General features: G+C 41.0%; 1 protein-coding gene across 1 annotated transcript in view; it reads left to right on the plus strand.

Moving 5' to 3' along the window:
• LOC128949213 (leucine-rich repeat LGI family member 4-like) overlaps window positions 1-7,070 on the plus strand; it is a gene marked incomplete at its 5' end in the record, with an annotated part of 82,323 nt that extends 75,253 nt beyond the window's left edge. Inside the window, one exon of the mRNA XM_054294067.1 lies at window positions 6,723-7,070. Within this exon, the coding sequence (XP_054150042.1) occupies window positions 6,723-7,070 (348 nt within the window). The remainder of the gene's footprint in view (window positions 1-6,722) is intronic.
• Between the last annotated feature and the right edge of the window lie 20,030 nt (window positions 7,071-27,100).

The raw sequence follows: 27,100 nt of genomic DNA on the forward strand, positions 1-27,100 counted from the left end.
AGGATATTCTCATACACTATGAGAGCGTACTTGCCTTTGTTCTTGTCTATAAGCACTGGGAGGTCACCTTTCCCAGATGCAACCTCAGTGTGAAACTGAAACCTGCTAGATTCCAGAATGGTTACGATATCTTGGCCTAATGCTGAGTACTGGCTTTCCACAAACACCAGCACTACAAGATCTGTCCTCAGGGGATCAACAGGCCTCGTGGTCTTCGCCTCCATCAGCTTGTAAGGCAACAGTTGAGCATCACCACATTCCACTTCTGAAGAGGTTTCAGGGAGTTCATTTTCCTGTTTGTAGCCATTATACGAGTAGTAGGCAGAAATAACTATGCTCACCATACAAAAAGTGGCCAGCAAAATTACTGTTCTTTGAAAATGTCTGTGAAGTTTCAGGATAAAACTCATGGTGTTTACTTGCCTTAGACAGCTCTCAACAGCAGCATGAAAAACAAACACAGATTCCCAACAACTTGTTCCAGTCCTCTGAAATATTTATGTCACCATTGCAGCACACACATCTATCTTCCACAGAGCTTTACTGAAGGTACAGTCTAGAAGAAAAGAAAATCAGAGATTTAAATGAGACACCACCTTGTGAAGAATCACCTGCTTAAACTAATGGGGAGCAAAGAAATCACTGCCAGCCAGAGGTTTGGAGACCAATGGCTCAACATTTTGCAATAACATTTTTTTCTGCTCCCACTACTTGCCATGTGCATTTGAAGGTCTCTAAATCTCACAGGTTCCTCAACTCAGAGGATCAAATAAAGCAGGCAGAGGCACTGAAAAGCAAGACATAAAAGGAAAGTATTTACAGTGTTTTAGAAATTCTTTTAACCTAAAGATAAAAGTTAACTCCAAGTAGACAACTGCTAACAACCAAAGTACTGAAGAAAATTTATAACCTGTAAAAAGCTGGGGCAACATGATTCAACAAATTCTATCTTGTATTAGTTTTTCAAAGAAGCAAGAACATGCACATCTTAACTGCTGTACAAACATGTACTGATACACTCTGTATTACATCTATTAGAGGAATTTTTTTAAGCAAAACTTGCTTCCTGCAACATTAGAGGAAAACAAAGCATTTTTCTGGACTGTGGATTTGTAAGCTGTTAGAAGCATTTCTTTGTATTAAAAAAACCCATAAAACAATCAAGCTCTTACATTTGAGAAGAGAAATTAATAAATCAAAAGTTGAACCTAACATGCAGATCACCTAAGGATATACTTATGTTCTATCTTGTACTTAAGGAAAGAGCAATTTTTCAAACCAGCAGTACAACTGCTGTCAAAACTCCCTAGTAAAACAACTGGCTGGTGTGACAAGCATAAAATAATGATCATAAGTCATAAACAAAGATTCAAAGCAGATTTTGAAAAATATTTAGTGTGTCAAGATCTGGAACATGCCACTGTAACTTCAGTGTAGTTTGCACCCAGGCCCGTTTGGAAATGGGATTAGGATAAAGTGTGGCATTGATGTGGTCATTTCCATACTGAGAGGTTAATCCTTCCATTCCTGGTTGGGTTTTTTTTTAATCCTACATTGTAAGCAAATTGGTCTTTCACTCCAGATTTTCAAAAAGGCTAAAAAAAGTTATATACTTAACAATACCCATGTAACGTCCAGAAATTTAATTAAACCCTGAAGACAGATCTTCCTAGTGTCATGATGAGCATAAAGTAATAATAAACGAGAAAAATCAGATGAAGGGAGAAAAACTCCAAGTCATTCTATTCATCAAAACTGCAAAATTCAGCATGACCAGCAAGTGCCGAGAGCTGTCTCATTCATAGTTAAGATTCAGAGCAAGATTCCTTCTGTCTGGATAGATTCTGCTTTAGATGGATTTTAGTCTCCTCACCTTCTACTCACAGATAACTGTTTATCAACCCCTCCTCTTCTGGGAAGCCTTAAATTCAGCCTTGAACCTTCCCTGCAGCAGCACAAAGTCCTGCTCAAAGCTTTTGGGCAGGAGACCTGCCTTTCACCCAGGCTCACTAATTAGTGTTAGACCAAAATAACATAACTCCAACTTCCTGGGTTTTATCTTATGTATAAAGAGCAAGTAACGATATGAAGGAACCTTCAGAAGAACTCAACATTCTTAATAACTGCAACGTCCAATCCTTGCCACACTAGCTTCACGAATATCAGTCTGGATGGCATAACAGAGCTATTTAACATGGTAACAAGTCAGGTGACAAAGAGAAGCTTTATCCTGAATGAGTTAACACCAGAGAGAGGTTTCCAGACAGATGATTTTTCATTACACACACGAAGGGTTCTCTTCATTTCGCATTTCCAATTCAGCTGCCTGAACGCCAAGAAACACATAATTTTAGTGCCTAAACTTAACACTGACTGCATTCTGTAGAAAAGCTGTACACACACCTATTTCTCTTTGATAACCACAGATCTGGCTGGTCTATGTACAGAAAAAATGAGAATTGACACTGACCTAAGCTCATAGCAAGGAAGGGCTGATGAGACAGAGCTGTTTGAACAGGATATTTCACAAGGGTTGCAACCCAAGAAACATTTGCAGCAAGGACACGGTTCCTAATGCCATTCCTTAGAGAGGAAAATCTGGAGCCAGCCCAGACACCCGTGTTTTCTTCAAGAAAAGCCCTGTCATTGTATCCTGGCTCCTAATTGCAGGTGCCCCCTGGGGCTACAGAGTGCAGCTGTAAGGAGGAGTGGCTGGACCTGCCAAGACAGATGTGAGGTTCGACTGTGAGGAGTGAGGAATTCTCTGAGGCACAGGACACAGCCAGACTTGGCACACTCCCTGCTGAAGGCAGGCAGCAATTGGGATGCAACAGAGCAAGGAACGAGGTTTAAATGCACACTCTCACACTCTCTAGTATCAGCTTGAGGCTTAGGTAATTTTCACTTGCTTAAGGACTGGTTTGCATGGCAGGAGTTCCAAAGAACACAGAAAGAAGAAAACAAAAATGTCAAAGAGAACATGCATTTTGCAATATCAACAGTCTCAAAGTCTTGACCAGGTACAGTTGCTTTCCTCGAGGGACAGCAGCATTTTCCCCTGAGCAATAATCCTTGCTGGATACTCTAGTGCTGTATTACAGCAGCATGCTAAAACAACTCACAACGCACCCCCTTGACAGTGACATCCTTGGGATTCACCACACCACACACTGGGGGACCTATGGAGATCATGACAGTGACCTTTACCACATCTCTAGAAGTGGCTTCAGGGAAGATGCTCCCTGCTTGCTCTCATTTCCTACAGTACAACCAGACAAAAAGTGCAATTCTCAATGCACCTACAGTGAGTAAGCTGTGAGAAGCAGCATTTCAGAAGAGGAGTGCTTGAGGAGTCTTCCTTTCATGACCAAAGAATGCAATATTTACCAAAGAAAGGAGAAGTCGTGATAACATCAACATCAATAAAAAATATCTAAGTATAAGAAAAAGGCTTAAATTAAAAAAAAAAAAAACAGAGTCTAGAAAGTCTTCACAAGAGTTCAAGCTTGTTAGCATTGTTTCAATGAAAAACACCCATAGATAGAGCTGACCATAGATAGAGCTGCCTGCATCAGCAGTCTCAGCTCTTTTTGATTTCTACAGTCATGTGGAATTCAGTGACAGAGGAATATGGTCCCACCTGTACCCCAAACCACTTCAAATCACCTGAAAACAGGAATCAGATTTAAATAAATCCAAAGTTCTGTAATGCTGATGTTGCAATAAATTTTACCTATAAAATAACTTGTGTGGTATTTTGCCATGGTTTGAAGCAATAAAATTTGCCTGTTTGTTTTTCTATCTAGAACTTTATTTCTTTAGAAGAACCTGCATTTCATCTCCTATTTTACATTTTCATGCCACTGTGTTAAAATTCAGACCAGGACCTTTTACCTCTACTGCTCAAAGCAGGAGGTATCAAAATGATCTCTTAAGGTGAAAATTAGCATCTTTGAATATTCAGAATTTGGTTTTTAACTTACAGACTCTCTATGGAGAAGATCTTGCTGAGAGAAAGCTGAGTCATGGAAGCAAGTTTTGCATTTTGTTATGAACACAGACAGAAAGGCTCAATGCTCTTGTCATCTGCTGCAGAAATGGTTTCTGCAGCCCAGAACCTGCTCATGTGAAAATCTCGCTGGTACAGGAAAGAAATATCACCTTGTTAAGCAGCAGATTTACCATTCCGAACATACTGCTGGGCAGTCACAATTACAGGCATCTGCAGGCAGCCAGCATGAAACAGATGCATTTGAATAGGGATCTTCAATTTGGATTGGTTTGGGGGGTTTATAACTTGTTCTGTTTGCGGTTTCAGGGTTTTTAAATTCACTACCAAAGTAGCACTGATGATAGAACAAATACTGTGAGGAACCCCAAAGACCCAAAGGACACCATAAGCGAGTTCCTACCACTTGCAGCTTTCTTTAGTTTGTTGTTTCACTGCTAAGCATAAATGACCAAACTCTTGGCTTCTGTAAATCATTTCCCCCTGATAACCCTCATGGAAACTCTTCCACAAGACAATGCAGGTTGGAAATGCAGCCTACTAAATTCTTCACAGAGGTTCTCAATCCAGAAACTGCACAGGCACATAAAACTGCACACAATCTTAAAAAATGTCTGATAAAGTTGAATCATGAGTATCAACACAATTTTTAAAATGACAAGCAACTTTTTTCTGCTGTCCTAATATCAAGATTAAAACAATGGGCTCAACTAAAATACCCATAAATAAGCAAGAAATTGTTCTCAATTTATCAGATCAAATTTATCAAAGCCCAGTAAGAAAACACTGGTTTAGTCTTACCTCAGGCCTGTGCTAGGGCAACTGTTTACTGCGACCCTTGATTAGAAACAATAAAGTTGGGTCATACTTAAAGGTAAAAAACATACTCTTAAAGGGTAACAAAAACCCTTTTCATCAAGAACTACTAAAAAGTTCTGGACTGAGTAGTCATCAGTATTATTGAGGTATACTACATTTATCTAGAGACATATTTTTAATAACTTTCTTCTAATAATCCCCATCACTATATTCCCATTCTGTTCTTTACCAGCCTGGACACTACCACAGTGCTGGTGACATGCTGGGGATGCATTACATGGAAAATGAGTTTTAAATGCTTTAAACAAAGAGCAGAAAAAAAGGAGGCATATTGTTTAGCATATTACTACAGACATTTAAATCTCTACTGATTAGAATGCTGCGTAACTGCTCTAAACATAAAGGTCTGCTCTGGCCACTCACTATGAAATACAACTTCACAGGAAATATTCTGAAATCATTTTAGTGTTACTAAATCGGAAATCTTTGGATATACAAAGGATATGGTAGGAAGCAGCAAAGCACAACCGAACACAACCAAACCTGGGGTAAAGAGCAAGGCTCAGACTTTTAAATCAGTTATGAAAACACCAAAATAACCTCTGAGTACCCCTACTTACAACATTACTCCACTGACTAAAATATTCAAGCATTAACAGCTCAAATGAGTAAATCCAGGCTGAGAATGAGACCTTACAACTGCATATCAAAAAGATTTTCAACTCGTAAAAAGGTGATATGAGACATGAGCTGTCAAGGGAAGCCTTTGAAACCCTTTAGTATCACATAACAAACCCTGGAATGTGTGATTATTGAAAGGTTTACACTCCCTCACAGCTGTTAGAAAAAAAGGGAACGGTTCAGGCAGCACAGCAATTCTGATGGATAGAAATTCTTTTTCAAGTCCTTCAGGTAAGCAGTTTGTAGTTTCTACTGTACCTGTGGTATCCTAAGCTCCATGCTGCATTGCTTAATGCAGTACTAGAGACCCTTACAGGATAGGGATTCAAGCATTACAGTTTGTCAAGGAAAAAAATTTATAAATATTAAATATACAACGTTTAAAATAGTTTAAAAGAAGGTTGTAAAGACTTCAACAGAACACAAAAGTTTAGTTTAGTCTTCAAATTACTCTGCCTTCATACAACACTTTGTATAGAAATATCTTAAAGCTCTTGACATCACACAATTTTTCTGAGATAAACGCTGTTACTTTTCAGCAATTGCAAAAACATCACTATCTAAAGAGTAAATGATTTGCTCAAGGTCTCTGAGATAAATGTCCAGCACACCGTCTGGTCCATGACCATACCATTACTTCCCCTCTCCCTTCTCCCACAACTGCCAAGTGTAAAGAGTTAATAATAAGGCAGAGTTCAGAACCATTTCTTCCATGACACCTGACTGGGGATGCTGACAGTGAGAGAAACCCTCTTTCTTTCACTTACCATTCCATTAGGAAGAGAAAACCCCACCACACCAAAACCTGAAGCAATTATCCAGCGTATCAGGCATCGAATTGAGTAATATACAAGTTTTCTGCCATTTCCCGAGGGCTGCACATGACAGCTGAACCGAGCAGCAGCACACATGAATTTCTGACAGGATTTGGGGAATCCAAGCAGCTACAACCACCCTAAGTTATGAATAATTACTGCACTAGGCTGACTAATTTTGTGCCCCAACAGAGCCATAACCAATTCCCGCAGACACTAGAGGGCAACAGCATCCCGCTGAACAGCTCCGCGAGGAGAGCGAACGGGAAAAGCCCAGCCCCTGAAGGGCTGCTGCGGGGACCGCGCCAGGCAGATGCTCAGTGCGCCGGGAAACAAGAAAAACAAACCCAAACCCCAAGAAAGCCCACAGAACAACCCCGCAAACGCCGCCTCGGCAGCGGGAGGCTGTGGCGGCAGCCGCCCCGTCCCGCCGCGCTCCCGGCCCGGGCGGTGCCTGCATTGGAGCGGGAGCCTGCGGGCGGCTCGGGCACAACTTTGCCGGGGGCACGGAGCCGGCGGGCGCGGAGCTGAGCGGCTTCGCCGCCGCGCCGCCTCCCACACCGACCGCCCTCCTCCGGGGCTCGGCCGGGCCGGGGGCGGCTGCGGCCCCGCGCCCTCAGGCTGCGCCCGCACGCAGCGGCCCAAGGCGCCCGCCCCTCACGGCACCTGCGGCGCCCCCCTCCCACACGGGGGCCGCCGCCGCCTCACTTGTGGGATTCTTAGTCCCTGTCTTAAATAAAGTATGAGTAAAAAAAAAAAAAAATTCTTTTTTCTCCTCCAAAACCAATTTAGGAAGCCCCTCCTGCAGTCGCGCTGAGGCGAAGTTTAACTTACACCCTCCCGCCAAATCTCTCGCTGTCGGTGCAGCTTCAGGTATGGCCGATTTCTGAGCCGCTCTAAAGGTAGCACACAGGGGTGGAAATTCCGTGAGGTCAATTACATTTTGTCAAGACAATGTAGGGTTAAAATCTTGAGAGAATGCCAGTTAATGTGTTTGCAGCCTCGCTGCTTTTCTTTATTGAATTTTCTAACCCTATGTTAAACACAGTTAGTCCCACTGACACCCTGCTTCCCTCGCTCTGAAGATGGAACTGCTCCCTTACTACAGGTGAAGGAGTTACGATTCCCTGTGTGAACTGCATTAGCTTTCACAAATGGGAAATAAAATGAATAAATTTTACAAGTGCCCTCTTGATCTAGCTAATTTACCTCACAATTGCCCAGTGATTGTTAGCTCACCTAATGGCTGACAGTTCAATACATCGGATTAACTCCATCACTGACGCTTGTCTGTCCAAACCTTCCTCTCTGTGACTAACTCAAGGCAAAAACTTAAAGGAAAAAAGCTACAGCCACCTGAATGTTGCTTTTCCAAACATCAGGAGAATTTACAGCTCTTAATTCAGGAATACTGTTATTTACTTTCTCCTCTTTTACTCCCTTTTATTCTCATGACACACTAAATACCCCAAATTTTACTGTCTTCTAGACTACAAAACAGTACAAGTTTTATTTATATAAATATATTTATTTATCCTCTTTTATTTATGTGCTTGCTGTCTTGTCACTTGTACTGTTGTTCATATATGCCAGTTCTCTCACTTGCCTTTTTCACAGTGTAAGGTTGTTGTCATATTCACTCCTGACTCATCACTTTCCACTTTAGCCCTGAGATCTTTCTCTGAATAATTACTGTGTAATTAATTGATCCCCTTCCATACTTGTGCAGTTGGGTATATCTGCCTGTGTGTAACACTTTCCCCTGTCCCTACTGCAAAGTCATTTTTCTTCCCCAGACCACCATTCAATCTATGTGAGACCTAACTGAATTTTAATCCCACTCCTCAAGATATTTACAGTCTCACCAAGTGTGTGACATCTGCCAATGTGATAATACACCTCCATTTTATTTTTGAACAGTGTTGGATTTATCAGAGAGAGAGTGAAATAAAGCAGACCAAACTGTAAGTTTTCCCTTTTTTAAAAACAGCAATCCATTTGCTCTTTTTCAGTCCTCCAGCATTTCATCTATCCTCCATAATTTTTCAAAGACCACTAAGCCCTCTGAGTCTATTTTAATCAGTTAAGTCCCCTAAGATGAATTAAGTTTATTAGCATGGATGATCTGAGAACATCTATGTTATTTCAGCACTATGTAACCTTTGCTATTCTTTTTACATAGCGAGACCTTATCCCTTTTTGCTGGTGTTAATTGTGTCTGCTTGCAGTTGATCTTTTCATGGAGGCTAATGCAAAAGAGGTATTAAATTGTTTTCACTATATCACAAATATATAGATTGTGATATTTCATTCAGCTCTTTGCTGAGCAGCAAATGAAAATTTTGCTTGGATTTGCTTTACATCAATGTAAATTCCTAGTAAAAGAATTTTACTGCCCTCTAAGGAGGGGCAGTAAAACTATACAGAAAACAGAGAACAGGAAGACATCTGTTCCAGGCCACCGCAGGCAGTGGTATCTTACAGTTGTTTTGTGTAGCCATCCCAGTAGTATCTGAATGTCATTAGATTGCTTGTTCCCATTCTTCTTGTTGAAAATTGTTTCAAAGCCTGATTGTGCTGATAGTCAGAACCTTCTTCTAAGTTTCAGCCAAAATTGAACCAATGGTGTCTCAAAACTGTCCTGTGCTTGATCCATTCATCCAAAACTTCCTCTTCTGAGACTGACAGATTAGGTTACTTGGGTTCTACCACCTAAGTAACCTTATCCCAGGACTTTTCTTTTAAAGGCACTCTTAGCTAAAGTACTGACAGTGAATTTTCACTAGCCATTGTGTGTAAAGTTTAACTTTTAACAATAAATGAATTATTAATGAATGCAATAGCATAACTTTTTAAACTAACGTGATTATTTTTCATGTGAATTTGGGAATTACAAATCTCCTTTATAAAGCCTTTTATGTGTCCAAGTCTTAGCTGGCTTTCATTAGTGATAAGCTTCTTAAAATCATAGTTTAACACTAAATTTTAATCTAACCCTAAGAGTATGTTGGCCAAAAAGTACAACTACTTCTAATGTAGAATGTTCAAGCTCAGTTCTTCACTGAGGACTTCATACTCTGAAGTGATTGGAAGATCAAGTTGGCCATCAAAAAGGAGCCTATACTACTAACAGCCTATACTAGACTAACAGGAGCTTTGCAATTTTATCAAGTGCTTCAAATTTCACTGATTGGTAGACTTGAGCATCTCAGTGAAGAACAGAACACTTTTACAAAAGCATTTCAAAAACTACACTTCAATCATGAAAATTAAGTTCAAGCTGACATACAGGGTTTCATAACAAAAAAAAATGGCTAAATCATACTATTACTTGCAGTGAAATTAAATTGACCTGTGTTACCAGTTTGTTCACTGCTGGGGTGAAACAGCATCATCTGTTCTACTATTTTCTTTTAACAGCTAAGAAGTCACTTGCAAAATAGTATTCTTTCCCAGGACATGAGTTGCTAGCAATTGGGGTGCAGGAATACATGTGCAAGGAAAAAGACAACAAGGCTCTCAAAGGATCTTTTTCTGAGATTTTGTGAGAACTGTGCAATTAAGCACATACTAAATGTTCATTTACTTCCACATCCTCAGCTCTTTCTGCCCTGTGACTCTGCTCTGAGTTGGGAAGGAGTCCCTGCCGCGTCCCTCCCCTGCTCTCTGCAGGCACCTAGACTGCAGTGGAGGGGCAGAATGTTGCCTTGAACTGGAGACAGATGCCTGCCATAGGGAGAGCAAAGAGCTTCCAGGCTTTGCAAGAGGCCCTGGGCAGCTCTGGCAGATGCTTTCAGTGACACTTTTTCCTTTTCCAGAGATGGCAAATTACGTTACCTTCTGAGGAGGGAGGACCAAAGACAGGCTTTTGTTTATTCTGTTTAGGCAGCAGAAAAAAAAAAAAGAAATGAAATTGCAGCTGACTCTTAAGATTACAGGGAAATCTTCTTTACTAGTAATTTCAGGTCGTTATATCTGCAAGTGGAATCATAAATCTAGCTGAAATAATTCCAGATAAAAGCAAAATTAATAGATTTATTTGAAAATCTAGGGACACTCCCTACTTTTCATTCTTTGAATCAGATCATCGAAGGTTCTATTCAGTTTCAGCTAATTGCGTGCGTACAGTACCGATAAAACTTCAAGTGATAATTTGTAAAAAGCACTTTCTATAAAAAAAATACTTGCTTGAAAAAATGATATTTATAAAACTCTAGTAACTCAGCCAAGTGGAAACAGATTAACAATACAAAAGGTAAGGAATTTTTCTAAATATGCATCAAATATGAAAACGTTTTTCTGCATTTTTCTAAAAATCCCTCTCTACTTCTACCAGCTGCAGGCATCATGTGGTTTAAGCGCCCCCTGTGAGACTTTCCCCAGTGTCTGTGAATGTGAGGCTTCTTCCAGTTGTTAGAGGAAGACCCCATCTACTTTTGTTTTCTGATCGTGGGTCTGTAGCAGATACCAACTAAAAGAGCAGACTGTATTGGTCTGCCCACTAATCTTCCCCCTTCATGTCTCTTGTGACTCCTGAGCCATCCCAAAGCAGAACTCCGTGCATTCCTGCTGCTCCCCATCACAAGGAGGGCAGCCCTGCCTCGTTGCCTTCCTGTACCACCCTTCCTACAGAGCTGCAGCACTCCAGTCCTGTCAGCCCTGCCACCATATCCTCTCAATCCCAGCAAGGTCACAGCCCTGCAGCTGCACACTGACTTCTGATTCTGGTTTGTTCCCCATGCTGCACACATCAGTGTACAAGCATTGCAGAGAAACATTACCCACACCCAAGGGTTCCAATTCCCCAGAGAAAGTTTGAGAGGTTTCCCCATTAGACTGTTGTGCAGGCATTTTGTTCTCTACTCATTGTTCATTGCTGGTTCAGATTTCCCAAGGTCTTTTATCATAGTAATTTTTCTTTAGATTGTCCGAGTGTAGGTCAAAAATCCTTTCACTTTGCCCACAGTGGCATACGTGCTGTACCTCTTTGTGCTTTTACAATGTTATGCAACTGCTTTTGCTGCTGCAAATGCCATGTAACACAGAGAAAAACATATTTTCTAATACAGAGCTTATATTAAAGCAATAGGACATAGTATGTCAGACTTCTTTGAAGTAAATTCTAATAATGGCCACAATTATGAAGGAAACATTGCTAAAATTCTGATACCTTAGGTTTTAAGATTTTTTGTTGTGTTTTGGTGTGCAGCTCTTAGCTTTATATTAAGTGTTACTGGGATCTTTTCTCAGGGTGGTGAAGACAAAACAATCCTGTTCTACCTGGAGACTCAAGGATAATCTCTTCAAACTTCAGCCCCAAAGCATAAACAATGTGAAAAGAGGAGAGCAGGCAAGCAAGCAAGGAGGATGAAACTTCATAATTTGAAGTTATTAATTGGGCTGTTAACTCCTATATGCAAATGGACTAAAACTTATAAAAATGTGAGATCTCGTGACTCTCTTTTGCTCCTATCTTGGGGCCATCTAGGCAGAGCCACAACTGTGGCTCCGGTACTGCCAGGGTGTGGCATTTGAAAGCACTTCAATAAAAATCAAATTTATTCCTTTTAATTCTGTCTGGGCTGTGTTCCAGCTCCTTAAGGCATCACAACAGTCCAGGAGCCGGAATGGGGAGGAGTGAGCGCAGTATCTGAAAACGAACTGCTGCTCTTCCTCCTCCCCTTCGCTCTCAGAACCGGCCTGAAAGGTGCAGAACTCATTTCTGGGCTAAACAGACCGATGGGGTACGAGCATCCTGAAGTCACACCAGGACACGCCCCTGTCAGGGTCAGGGGGTCCCGTCCCCGCCTCATCTCCGGGCTGCCGGGGGTCCCCCAGCTCCGGTATCGCCCCTTCCCCTCTCCCCGCCCCGGGGGTCCCCCGTTCCACTGCCCCGGCTCTCACGGGGATCCCCAAAACCAATGTCCCGCCCCGTCGGTACCGGGCCATCCCCACGTGGACCCCCGGGACCCTCCGAGGGGCGATCGCGGCTCCTCTCCCCCCGAAAAAGCTCCTCTTAGGGAGCCCGGCGATACCCGGGGCTCGAGTCCCGGATCTGCCGGCTCCGAACACTCTCCAAAAAATCCTCCCGGAGACCCCTGGCTGGAGCCGGGGCGAGCTCGGCCTCCGCCCTCCCCTGCGGCTCGGGGCTGGGGGCGCTGCTCCCGGGGCAGGGGGCGCTGCAGGCTCGGCGTGCGGGCGCTGCGAGCGCCGCGCTTCTCCCGCTCCCGCTCCCGCTCCTCCTCTCGCTCCTCTTCCTCCCGCATTCCCTCCCCTCCAGCCCGGACCCCCCTTTCCCACCGCTCGGCCCCGCAGCACCGGCTGCTGGGTGGGGGAGCCCCCGATCGGCCCCAGGGCTGGGCAGGGGGCTCGGGGACCCCCCCGGGGCGGATCCGTCCCCCGGCCCGAGCCCCAAATTCCGCTCCGGGGCCGCCGGGCTCTGCGGGTCCGCCTGGCAACCGGTGAGTCATCGAAGAGAAAAGCTCTGGTTGGCTGGAAATTGGTTAGCGCCTCCTCTGATTGGCTGGGATTGTAAAAGGCGCTGCGCCCTCGGGTGACCCTGGGAGCTGCGGAGTCCGGGCCGGAGCATTTGTTCCTTCTTTCTCTCCCTCTGAGACCATTTCAGATTTCTTTCTCTCCCTCTGAGACCTCGTCCCTATTCTTTTTCTCACCCACGAGACGTCTTTCCTATTTCTTTCTGTCCCTTTATTACCTCCTTTCCTATTTCTTTCTCTCTCTGAGACCTCTTCCAGATTTCTTTCTCCCCCTTTCTCCTCCCCATTTCTTGTTCAGTTTGTTATATTTGCCCAATTATCCCATCATCAAAAAACCAAACAATATTAGAGGTAGCAGGAATTTTAATTGAATAGCTTAAAATATATAAAATCGGACACACTTGAAATATTGACAATATAATTTGGTTTAAATATGGGATAATTTGGTTCCAATAATAGCACATAAGCAAAAAAATAACCACGCGGGGTACGGAGTGCAGGATCCTTGGACACCTGCCACCTCACACACGAGCTTGCCAAATGAAAATTCTGTTGCCTTCTGATGCAAGGCAGGCGACCTGGTTCAGAGGAACAGCACGGTGGCCCACTCACCAGGGCCACTCGGGCCAATGACACACGCAGACATCAATGTGATGGGCGGTCCAAAGGCGTTTATTATCTCGTCTCTTGGGTTTTTATAGTCTAAGGGGTCTCTACGTCAAAGTGGGTCTGTCTTTACCATCTATGGTTAGTAAGGAGTGGAAAGTTACTGAGTAGGGGATGGAAAGCTACTGGTATTCGGTTGAGGGAGGCTACATTCCTATGTTAATTTCTTATCTAAGGGGAACAGAGGGTCTTATCTTAGGGGAACAGAGGGTCCTGCCTTTCCGTGACATCGCGAGATCTTCCGCAGCGCCTTTCCCTGTCTACCACAGGGGAGTGGTGGTTTCGGTTTTTCTGGGTTACTGGGGTTTTTGTGGGTTTTTTTTTAATGCGTATGTAGGAAGAGGTATGAAAAAACAAAAGTAGAGGCTGGAAGAAAGCAAAGCCAATGCAATCATTACTGAAGAGACACCTGAAGAGTTTTTGAAGACAAAGTTGCTTTAGTTGAAATACATTGTTCTTTAATAACAAAGGCAAGTCATATCCTAGTGTATAGTCAAAAAAGTCTTTCAATTTTGGTAAGTAACAGAAACCCTGAATACCATTCAAATTCTTATAAAGAATCATTAACTAGAATATTGTTTCCTGGCTATCGCTTAAGAGTTTCTGGCTTCGGCAAGTTCTCCTGAAGTTTTGATCATTGCAGCCACTTCACAAAGAAACCCTAGGGCAGTGGGGGAGGAAGGCTAGCATATGAGAACAGACTTCATGCATTGCCAAAGGGCATCAAACACCCACACTTGTAGCTTAAGTGACAGGATGCAAAGGGCAGGGGGATCCAGGCACAATAACCACCCCTGACAAACCAGAGAGGCACCGCTGCACTAGAGGAGGCACAGCTGTACAAGATCCTCCATGAGCAGCAGCTGCATCCAAGAGTTTGCCGCAGGATATCCTGCAACAACCTCAGAGAGCAGTGTGACCCAGTTGGGCTGGTGCAGGTAGGTAACGCTCCCAGATCCCCTCACAAATTCACTTTAAAAGGATGCATGTGTCAACCGGAGCTGCATATCCTTTTTGACAAGGGCATGTTACCTGATGGGGCTGTGAACTGGACCATCTGCTGTAGGAAGGAGCACCAGAAGTCTTGTTGGCTGTAGGTCTCTGCAAAATAAAAGAAGGACATGTCAAGTATTCACCCCCACGTCTGTCGTACACACAGGCAACTTCACCAATCTCAACCATGTAAATAGCTATAATTAAAAAAAAAACCCAAACCCTAAGCAAGAGCCCCAGAAACCACAAATATGAGACAGTTGCACTAAAATCACATAGATGGAAGCTTGATGAATTTGCAACCAATGCTCTGTTCAGCCTCGAACCTCAGGACCTCAATATTCACTTCAATCTGTGCTTTGTCTCCTAGACTGCATATTTAAATGCTAAACCCCAACCTAAACCGGGGGTACAAAGCACTACCCATCAGGCAGACAATTCACTCAGATTAAGCAAACATGCTGTAAAGGAAGAGCAACTGACATCACCTCTCTGGGCTTGTGAAAAGCCTCTGACGCTGTCCCACACCAGAGCCTTGTCTCTCACAAATTGGAGAGACACAGATTTGACAGACAGATCAACCAGCAGATAAAGAACTGGCAGCAAGGTCACACTCGGCTGGGGTCAATGGCTCACTGTTCAAGTGGAGAACAGGGACACACGGTGTTTCTTATGGTTTGGAAGATTGAAAGGAGGCCGTCAAAACAAAATACTTGTTCTTTCAGAATCACTTCACCTTACCTAAGTTTCATTTTTGAATATTTTTGGAATACGCAGTGGATTATTTATATACCAACTTTCTTTTAAAGAAAAACAGCCTTTATGATTTATCTCTACATTTCTTTCACCCATTTCTCTATTTTTCTTCCCCCAAAGCCCTAAGAACGAAGGCCATACTTTCACATCCATATCATGAGTGTCACATACAGACTTTAAAATCAAACTGCCTTTGATACTGAAGAAAAATCAATGCATTATGGCATCTAATAGAACTACATCAATTATTTTGTTACACATTATCTCTGGTTTCAAAACTATTTTATATCATCAACTTCAACACCATCTACACCCAGTTTAAGCTAGAGTCTGGTGTAATAGAAGAGCTTCCAGTCCACTCCTTACTTATGTGAATGTGGTGCTTAAAAAAAAAAAAAAAAAGAAAGAAAGAAAAACAACCAAACAAACCCACTGGATACCACAGCAAATAACCAAGTTTCTTGCAAGCATATCACTACTATACTGTGTAAGCTCATGTATTACAAAGTCTGCATGCATAACAACAAGGCTACTTATATCAGGAAGACCAGGTGGGTTTAAGTTTCTTTTGCATGAGATCTGAATTCAAACAGGCTTTCCAGACATAAGATATTAATTTATCAGTACATTATGTGGCCAGCAGGATGCTAATAAGGGGGACAGATTCATATTTGAACCATATGGACATAAATTACTAAAAAAAAATGTAACTGTGACAACCATGTGAGATTTATACCACAATGTAGTACAGTCTTTGTAAGTATGAAAATAAATAGCTTATGGCTTTTAACACCCAAGGATATAGTACATTTCTATGCCAATTATAACCACCAGGGCTTATACATCATTACATATTCTAAAGCTGGCATGTCATTCTAACTAATGAAAAACAGCCACTGCTGGAATTGTATTTGTGTGTTAGTCTATCAAAAAGCAGTAATTTTACAAATTTAATTATTAGCATTACTGTATAGTGTATTTATCTTCTGCTAGACACCCTTAAAAGGATGGGCATTTTTAATGAACAGATCCACCATGTAACAGAACAACACTTTTTTTTGATAGATACTTCAGAAAAGACGAAGTGCACTCTATGCTGGTCTCAGCTTCGAGAAAAACTATCTCCATCTGCTTCAGAAGAATGACCAGCCAATCTCTGAACAACAAGTTGAATAATGGGATAGCTGGGGTTTTTTCTAGAAGCACCTGGAAACCGTTTTCCAGCAAGATCCCTTCCCACCAGCACCACACACCTTTCTTAATTAATATATATGTAATGATGTCTGCCTTTAGTATCATCCAATAAAGCTGCATCTTCCTCCTGTCTAAACTCATAAATACCAGTCTGGGGTTTCATTACTCACTCCAATACCTTTAGTAGGTACATTTCCTACACAGCAATCACTCTTTTGAACTTTTCTGTCTCAGTTTCAAGGACATCCGAAAGATAAATATCCCACAGAGAAACAGTACTGCAATATTACAGAGAAACAGGCAAACTCTTTCCAGGACAAACATCCAGCAAACAAATACTTTCCAAGACAAGGACAGAAGATAATTTCTCTTTTTTTAACATTACAAAAAAGAAAATACTAGCACTTCAGAAGTACTTATTAGATGACTTTCATCTTCCAATATGATTAAGATGGTATTTTTAAAAAACTGCAAATAGTAGTATAAAAGAGTTTTATTTTCCCTTCCCCCCGCCCTTCTCCATTCACAGACCAAGAAGCAGGCTCACTTGCATGTTGCAAGACAACCAGATTGCCGGATCATACAGCAAAGGCTTGCACTGCTCACACAGACTATTCAGAGTAGATTCTGAAATATCTGGAAAATACTTTCATCTAAGCTTCTGTCCCAGTTCTAAAGGGCAACAGGAAAAAATCTGAAGGCCAGATCACAAACCCTGCTCATCTCAATGGTTAAAATATTTAAAGCAAGTGAAAAAGCTATGGGTGAGCAAACTGCAAATGCACACACCTCCACCCCTATTTTGCTGCAACCAGTAGAAATTAGACACCCACCTACCTCTGTCTCTTGATATCTAACAGAATAGGCCATAAGCCAGACCATATTCACTGCTGGATAAGCAGCTTTTGCATGCAGCTTGCACCTCAAAGACCTCAAGGTGTTGCATTTTCCCAAGCTATTTTACCAGGGAGAACACAGGCTGCATTCAGCCCTTTAAACCATATCCCTTTCTTCAGTTAAAATCACCTCCCACATCACTCCTCCTTTTGAGAAAGAAGGAGCACAAACACAGGATATTTAAGAATGCTCCCTGTGGCACAATTAGCGCTTTAGCACAAGCCCTGGACATAAACTTCCTCCCTGGTCGTGCAGGGCTCCCTAACAGCATCACTGAAACAACCTAAACCAAACAGCCATCAACACCTCCAGAGCTTCCAGCAAGTCCCACTCTTAGCTACCTTTATTTCCATTCTGCTTCCCCAGCTCATTCCTGCTCCCTAAGCTGCCTCTCAGCCATATGCAGATACAAAAAGCTCCTCCCCAACTATTAAAAACTAATTAAGACTGACTGCCCTAATTACCTGCTGTCCAAGCTGTTCCTCATGTCCTGGCCCTTCCCTCATTCCCTCCACCTGTGAACAGAGGTCAAACTCACTGAGCTGCAGATGAGCACCTGTTGTTTTAAAAGACCACAAAGTTTTGCTGAAAATTTTAGAAAGGTCTAAGACTCACAGTAGACTGTACTTCCAAAGGCAGTAAGACTGGAAACTGGATGTGTGAGCTTTGTAACTGAGATGGAAGTTGTGGAAAAAATGGAGAGGGAAGCTGGTGGTCTGCACACTGCTGCCCAGGCAGCAGTCAGTGTGAGAGGAGAAAATCTGATGTAGATGCAGGTGCAATGCTTCAAGCACTTAGCCAAACCTGAGCCTGAATGAAACATCAGACTGCCTCCAAATCCTAGTGAGACCAAGAAAACAAAGTACTTCTCACTCTCCTGAAGTGGCACAGATAAAAGAAGAGCAAATGATGCAGTATATGTGCAAAGATGCTTTTTTTATATGCAGTTCACGAGAAAACTGTTTTCTTAGAAGATTCCTACCACTGAACACAGTATATAACATAGCAAGAAACCAGGAAAATAAAAACTTTTAAAAGAATACATGGAAGTCAATACAATGGAGCATGGCTCAACAGGAGGGTTCAGGGAAATACATGTTACTATTTCATTCTTGAGATAAGGCTGTACAAGCTCCTCCATGAGCTTATTGCATGCAGTGACTGCATGCAATACAAGCCAAGAGCATACACAGGCCCTAAACAGTTCCTCAGTCAGTCAAGGAGAGCTCCAAGATAAGGCCACACTTCAAATTTATGAAAAAAAGCAGAGCCCGGAATGACAAATGTCATTACTCTGACAATACCTCTAAAAGCAAAAAAAGGAGTATATATTCTGATAACAAAGGCAACGTTTATAACTTGTTCTACACCCAAATAAACTTATAAAGTCTTGTGATGAGCATGGCAATTCATCCCATTAGTCTGGAAAAGCATCCTGAAATGGGATGATTTACTGTCTGGAAGTACCTGTCTCTTTCCATCCACTCACTGGAGAGAAAGGCTAAGCAGGCACTTTAATTGAGACATCTAACTGGGGATGGCTAATGTTAGGTGAAATTAAATCTACCCACAGTCCCTGTTCTCCTTGCTACCAAGGGACCTAGGCAATTTGCCCTCTTCTACCTCTCAAAGGGTTATTATGGTAGCAAATTTGTTATGCACTCAGGGTACTTGTGAATTGCCTTGTGAACTCCCACAAACTGGGTTACTCTTCAAAATGCAGCTCATTGGTAAAGACATGAAACACTGTCTTGACTTGCAGGACTTAGAAATTTTTGGCTGGGCAAGAAGAGGAGAAAATTATTTTCTTTATAAATAGAGAAAATAAAATATGAAAAGAAATGGAATGTATACTAAATACTTAGACGTACCAAAACCATTTTTCTTCAAAGAAAATCCACTTACACATACACCTGTAGTACTCTGAGAATACAATTACAGTTACATGAAACACCTGATCTACCACCAATTCCTGGGCTCTTTGGCTTTCTGGCCTAAAACCTTGATGGCATTCAGCTGGTCTCTGATTTACAAAAGATGCTGCTTCTTTAAAGAATGTAGATTCCAGTTGTTTATGTATAGATGAATATGAAATTGAGGATATATTGTGCGCTGTCCAATATCTAGAATTCTTTTTTCCTTGTATTTGCTACAGAATTTTCCTGATTTTCTCTTAAATTAAAAAAAAGTAATTTCCTGAACAAAGTTACAAAGACAGCTAATAACTCTGTAAGATGTGAAGGCACTGAAGTTCTTTCTCTGAAGTTTGTTTTCTTTTTTTTTAATGGAGTTTTATATATATGTGACTTTTGCAAAGAGGAACCAGCAATGTTATGTTAAAAAGAAACAATATTCAGGGGGTGCTTCTTATGAGACACAGGCCTTTGGGTTAACTTGTTTTGGTTTTTTTTCACAGCAGGAATTTATGAAGAAAACATGAGTGAAAAATAAAGTTTTAACTTCTCATACTATAAAGGGCTATAATATCCTTTATGACTGTCCAGGAAGGAATAATGAGCAAAGTCCTTTTGACATTAACCACAGCAGACTGGAGCAGTGGGAGCTGGTTTTTGAAGTATTGAGTTTTATTTCTTTTCACTTCTTGAGCTTATCCCATCACAATGCAGTACAGAAAATTACACATTATTAATTCCTATATACATGGCAAATAGAAATGGTGACAGTTTATCTGATACTATCTGATCAAAAGTGGTGCTTAGAGGAATTACAGGGTCTGAAATTTGAACCAGTAATATCTCATGAAACAACACAGACTCCATGCCTACATATCAATCCATACTTGCCTCTGGTCTGGCTCCAGACACCCTTAGGCCATGGTGATTCTCTGTGTGAGGTGAGACCTCACAGACTTGATAATACTAAATCCTTTACAGCCTCTTCCTCACGAACATCATCTCAAGGGATCAGAGAAGTCAGCTCAGTGGAAAGGGTAGCTCTGTGCTTCCAATCTGGTGCCACACCTGGCTCCACAGGGAGGCAAACCCCAGTAAAGCCTGTTCATTACAAAAGTGCCGCTCACCCGTGAAGCCATTTTCACTTCTGTGCAATAAATACACACAATTCCTTGCTCCCTTCAAAACCTCTGCCCATTTTTCAACAATACCAATACCATGCTGGAAATTCATAGCTAGTGCTCTGAACATAGGACTAGACAAATTCCAAGTACTTTAAATATCCGTGGTTTCTTCAAAACCATACAAGTTAAAAATCCTCCAAAATTTCCTGGAAAACTGCCTGCTTCCTAGTGATGCTAGCTCTACAAAATTGCAGAGTGATGTTTTTTTTTTTTTTTTTTTTTGTTAGAAAAAAGGAAGACAGAAGACAGGAAAAGGTTATATAATCAGATTAATAACAGGAATGTAATTTCATTACAGCCATGCAGCATTTTTTACCCCTCAACAGCAAACATTGCTGATCATGGGGTTAGGACACGAAGCAAAGCACAGTGATATTGACAGCAGTGGAAGGATGGTAGGTGAGGTGACAATATGGTCTTCTCCTCCATGCAAAGGGTGCCTGATGCATCCCTTAGCTTACCTGGCAGCTGAGAGAATAGCATATGTCGGAGTGACATCATTGTTTTGCAGTGATGAGGTGATGCAGGGGAATCACCAAGTATGGTGCTCCATAAAAGTGTAAAATCAGGAAGAAAACATTAAGAAATCAGCCAATCTGGATAGAATGGCAGAACATAAAATGTACCAGAGTTGCAAGAGGTAAAGTTTGCAAGTAATGAAATGCATTTATAAGTTGTGCATGAAGAAGTGTGTAGTGGGAAAACAATCTTTCCTTAGCGCTGTTACACAATGTCATTAGGGATTACTTCCTCTAGCTCACAGAAATCAATGTTATGACAGGAAGAGACAGAGCAGGAGAGATATTGACTGAGCTGTCAACCATAGGAGTACATCTCTCTGAACCTGTGGGTTTGGGCTTTGATGAAGCAAATGCATTCCACAGACACTTTTATAGAAACTCAGGCACTCACTCAAAGTACTCACATTTCATATCCACTGTTTGGTCACAACCATCAACACAGTGACTCATAATTTTTGAGGTGAAATTGCCAAAAGTAGTAGATGTCCTTCACCCAGCCCCATCCATGGATTCTTGACACCTAACAATTTGACATGGGCTCTGAACCATGGTGCAGGGGTTTTCCTGACACTGTGATTCCCTCTCTTTTTTCTCTTTGTCCGCCCCTGTTTACTTATTTAATAAAGACATTAAAGAAGAAAAAGAGGGAACCTTCTAGACAAAGCCAGAGATAAAAATATCATGTCTTCACAAACTCTCTTTACACTTAACAACCAGGAGCTTTGTGCTAAAAAAACCCCAGACTTTCCCTACACGAACTCCCATATCCTATTTGATTGTTAAAAGTAATAATTAATGTATTTTAAGTTTCAAAGTATGTATTTCAATGGTAATGAACTCCACAGGCCTTTTATACCTCACAAATCAAATAAGAACTGATATTAAAAATTGTGTATTAGAAATCCATCTCAAACCACATCTACCTTAGCAGAACTGACTGGTCAAGCTCGAGCCAGCAATACTGTAACCACTAATTCCTTCTCCTTTCCTATTTGTATCAATCAAACAAAGTGCAGCATCCTTGAAATCATGAACAACCTGAACAACTGTTGCTGTTGATGAGAAGCAATAACATATTTCTTAGGAACTTTATCTGGAAAGAAATCTGTGGAGATGCTATAGACATCATGATTTCTCGTGCAGTCAGCACTTTTTTCCAAAGCCAGAGAGAGTTTGAAGATAAGCTGCAAAGAGATTTAGGAACAACCTTCAAGTCTTCCAGATGGAGTTGACATAAAGTTGGCATTCTTGCCCCATAAAATGTACAATTAAGAAATTGTAAGAAAGTTGCAAGACACAGAAACATGCAATTAGGTAAGGAGGAGAAATCAGCTGGAAAAAAAGAAAAAAAGAAAAAAAAATTGACACATTCAATTGTTTGACGTCAAGAACTCCCCCAAGTGCTACAGAGAAGGTAGGGGAGCACAACACAGCCATATGATAGAAAATTTAGTCATAAAGTGGCTTTCTAAAGCAGCTGCCTTTGTGGAACTAAGTGCAGTATTATGCCAAGCAATGTTCTATTATCATCAATCAGTAACTTAAACAAGGAGTCAGTGAATGCCACAGTCCTGGATATCACCAGGACACCCACTCCTGTTGAAAGAATGCTCAAGGAGGTATAAGATGTGTTATCAGAAGAACTTGGAACATTTGACATCTTTTCTATCCTATAGACTCTCACCATTTCCCTGAGTAAATGAATGCCCCGGCATTTCATTTACTCAGGAAAATTGAGATGTAGGGGAAGTCACAGGAGATGTAGGGGAAGTCACTGACAGAGTTCAAGAAGTGTTTGGACAGTGTTCTCAGGCACACGGTGGGACTCTTGGGGATGGTTCTGTGCAGAGCCAGGAGCTGGACTTGATGATCCTGATGGGATCCTTCCAACTCAGGATATTCTGTGGTTTTATGATTCTACGACACAGACAGTCTTGGCTATGGTAGAGAGCAACATGGGATTAGTTTTGTGGGACCAAAAGACCCAGCTTTCTTCAGAAGCCTGCATAGGCCTGTAAAAATGGAATTAACAGGTCTGTGTTGATTTGAGATAAAGGAATAACACCAAGAACGTAAAATAAATTGATTGTAATGAGAGCTGTTCTATTTGAGCAGCTAATCTGAGAAAGATTATCTGTTCCATTTTAATAGCAGACAAGAAATATGAAAAGTGACCCAGAATCTTTGAGTAATATTGGATCGGAGGTATTAAAATATAACAAAGTGACCACACTGAAAACTGGTACTGAGTAGGAAACCATCAGACATGCACTATAGAGAGTATCAAAAAACATTGGAAGAACAAATGCAAATATAAAGACAATGAATGCTCTCATAAAGGCATGGGGGGACTTTTTCTTTTTTTATTAATGCTTACATTGAAGATTATAATAAAGCTAGAACAGAGAATAGCCTTGATAAGAAAATGCAAAAGACAACAATGCAGAAATTAAAGTAAAATACGGCATACAGTAGATGTAATAATCAGAATATTTTACATGTGTTTCAGTACTGGGAGGCAAGGACATGAATCATGAAGGCTCAGTAAAATGCAAAGATAAAAATCTTTATTTGCAAACAATGCAATCATAGAAAGGTGGAGGAGGTACTATAATGATCCCTTTAATGGTGAGAGATAAAAGTGAAAAACAAATGGTTATTTTCCAGATTAAGGAGTCATTCCCAGAAGAATCAAATTTTTAAAGGCAATTAGACATTCAGGAAAAATGCTGGCAATTCCTACTAAATTATTAAGACTCGGATACAATAAGCTTAGTCAAATTTTTTACAACCTAATTTTGATAATATTTCCTAAGAGCAGAAAGAGAAAGTCACATTTCCAATTTCAAAACCAGGATGTATTGGAAACGTAGGAGTTGTTTTTATGTTTCTTCCTATTTCAACCTCAAAAATCCAGCTTTCATACCTTTTACAGACACATACTCTTTAAACACAGGAAACAGTGAGTGATGGTGAATATTGGTGTCTGACAAAGAGACAATATTTCCAAGATTAGTCACAAAAATGAAAACAAGCAATCACTTTTAGTTAGGTGTTGTCTCTAGGAAAAATGATGATATAAAGACAATGAAAGTGTAATTTCTTAGAGGATTTGGCAATCATCTAGTGGGTCCTTGGCCTGTAAGAAGAGCATCTGACATCTTGGAACATCACAGGACAAGTATGAGACTATTATGTAAGAAATATGACGCTTTTCAAGTAGAGATACAATGAAATTTCTGCTGTTTCATAGCAATCCAATGCTAAAATGGGAAGATGAAGAAGCCCCACACTTTTCAGATCAGTCCAGTCATTGCTCGGAAGGCACTGAAGCAATCTGCCTCAACTTCTGGCTAAGCGACTGCTGCAGGAAAGACAAGGTCAGAAAAAATGGTAGGTTTAGATCAGTGAATGGGAATGATATTCAAGGATTGCAAAAACAGGTAAATAGTCTTGTAATGATAAGATTTTGAGCAAGCTTTCTGTCAGGCAATGAGGTTGCAATGAGTTTGGTAGCCTAAACAGCTGATGGCTTTAAATAATAGTAGAAGTTCATGGGAGGAATAAATTCAATTGTTTGCTGCTTTGAACCTAATGACAAAAGGAAAAATTACTTTGGACAAAAGACCCTAAAAAGTCACCAAATTAAAAAAAGAGATCTCTTGCCTAGATTGGCAGTGGTATTAGCTAATCATGAGGTGAGAAAAGCTGAGAAACGGAAGGAGTGACAGTGTAGTGCAGTTTGACTGCAGTCAGTGCAGGCACAATCTAACTGGCATGGGCGACAGCTGCTGTGGCTGGGATGTGGCACAGAGTTTGCTGGCTGCCAACCGCCACAGCAAACTTACTGAGCTCCTGGGTACATGAAGTGATTTTGTTGTAGGTATTTCTAGAGAGAACTGCTTAGCTGACTGTTCTGCACAGGACTCACACCACCACTCTTACTGCCCAAGCAATGTGTTGAACACGGTTTTTATCGGGATTCTAATCAAGCAGGTGATACTCTTTTGCAAACAGGATGCTCGTTTATGTAAATGCTGTGAAATCCTACACCTATTGTCTCGACCTACCTTCCTCTTCTACCAGCAGCAGCTGCCGGGCGCTCCCTGTTCCAAACCCCTGTGCTCGCTCCCTGTGCTCAGGAGCATTCCTTCTCCCATTGTGCAATCTAAACCCCAACACCACAGAAGGTGAGACAGGATTTCAAACCTGGCTGCCACTGCAAGAGGAGAGATGCAACACAGTGGAGAGAGCAGCAGTAACTGCGAGAGTTTATCATCCCGGCTTCTTCAAATGCCCCTCCCTGCTCCGTGATCGAGGCACACCAGAGCAATAAATTCTTCTAAGAGCCCTTAAATCTATCACACTAATTGCTAAATGCAGAGTAGCCATTCATCTTTCCTGCTAACATGGCAATGCATGAATTTGCTGTAAGATTTTTTTTTTCTAATGTTTCCTTATCATTAAACTATAAAATAAAAGAAAATGTAACATCACTGTCTACTTTGAGGCTAATGCTTTTTTTGAAGCCTGGAGAGGAGTTCAGCATGAAAATCATGAAAGATTAGGAGGACTGTCAGCACAAAGGGACAGATATTTTCCTGTTCTATTCACATGCAGTCTTAGCATTTAAAAATGCATGTGAATAACACTTATTTTTAGACTTCAGAAAGAATAAACCACACCCATATTTCCAGAAATTTCCTAATAACATTCTCCTAAAATTTCTTTTCAGAAATATCACAGAAAGTCTTCCTTCATTTAGCATTGAGAGTAAGTGAAATTGGAATGTATTTTACCAGAGGGGTCAAATATTTAAAATAATACTATCCTTTGCAGTTGGTTGATAAATATACATGGAGAGAAACTTCAATGAAAACACAGGCACTAATAAGAGGCAAACTTCAGATTGCAAGCTTGTCCTTTGTCAATTTGTTCAGCATACGGTAACCTTGTCAAATTAAGAAAATTCCAAGTGTATTAGGAAAGGCTGCCCTCTTCAGACAAACTTAATAAAAGGTACAAAGAAGTTCTGAATGTCTTGAAGTTAAAATAAGAATGTGGTGAAATTAACTGTGCAGTGCAATATTAGCCTATTAACTTTATTCTGCTTAATAACAATTTGCTATCACATAAAGAAAAGCATTTTTTGTCATTAGCTACACATTAATGAGTGGATTTTTAGACTCACAACAGACCCATTTATACTGTTTCTGTAAGGGTGCTATACTTCAAGTCATATGCTGAAATATAGATACATAATTAATTAAGAAATTTATTGAGTCTGAATTTTCCCTATGTCATGTTTTGTGCTGTCATATGGAAAAATAACACATTTTGCAGCACTGAATTTCTGTCACAGGGAAATTTTCATTAAACATGATAAAATTGCCTTTTTTCCTCCAACAAAACTTGGGGTTTAGATAGGTTTTGATCTCCCTAATGATCTAAACTAGTGAGTGGAAAAAAGTCTTTGTCATCGTGATTGGTGCTTTCTACTTGATGGCTATTTTTAATTTCATTCATGAACAACTAGAAAACAGCCTACTTAGACAAAAAGTAATTTTTTCTTTTTCCTTGCTATTTGTCATCTGAGTGTCTTCACAGGTGAAATTTTGGATTTTAATCTTGCATCACACCAGGTGGCAAAACACAAGACCACCAGGTATTTTCCTGGTGCATATCATAGAATTTTCATAAGGAAGACCACCTGTATGAAGTAAGTAACTGTATTTGGGTTAATGACTGTAAATAACAGTTTCCAATTTACTGGGGAGGTGAGGTGGACATAAATATTTATTATTGGTGTTTTACTTGGAAAACTGAAAGCTGTATCATAGAATCTTGTGAGGAGACCTAGAAATACATATGCTCCACAAGACCAGATCTAATACTCATCTATCCACATTATTCAAGACCTTTACCAGGGCCTGGAACTGTACCAGACAAAACAGCCATTAACTCTCAATATAGCCCACTAAAGTTCTCCAGAGCAGGGAGCAGGGAGCAGAGACCGTTCTACCAAAAGATGGTCCTAAGACAGAAAGATAACAAGGGATTTAGTTGCCAGTTTGATAGAAGTCTCTCCATTCATTAGAAAAGCTCTTTTTTCTAGCTTTTCAGTAAAGCCTCCAACGTCATGATGTCTCAGGAGAACA

The sequence above is a fragment of the Melozone crissalis genome, unplaced genomic scaffold (genome assembly GCF_028551555.1).
Source record: "Melozone crissalis strain CALT ecotype California unplaced genomic scaffold, PUWL_Pcris_2 ptg000205l_1, whole genome shotgun sequence".
NCBI lineage: Eukaryota > Metazoa > Chordata > Aves > Passeriformes > Passerellidae > Melozone > Melozone crissalis.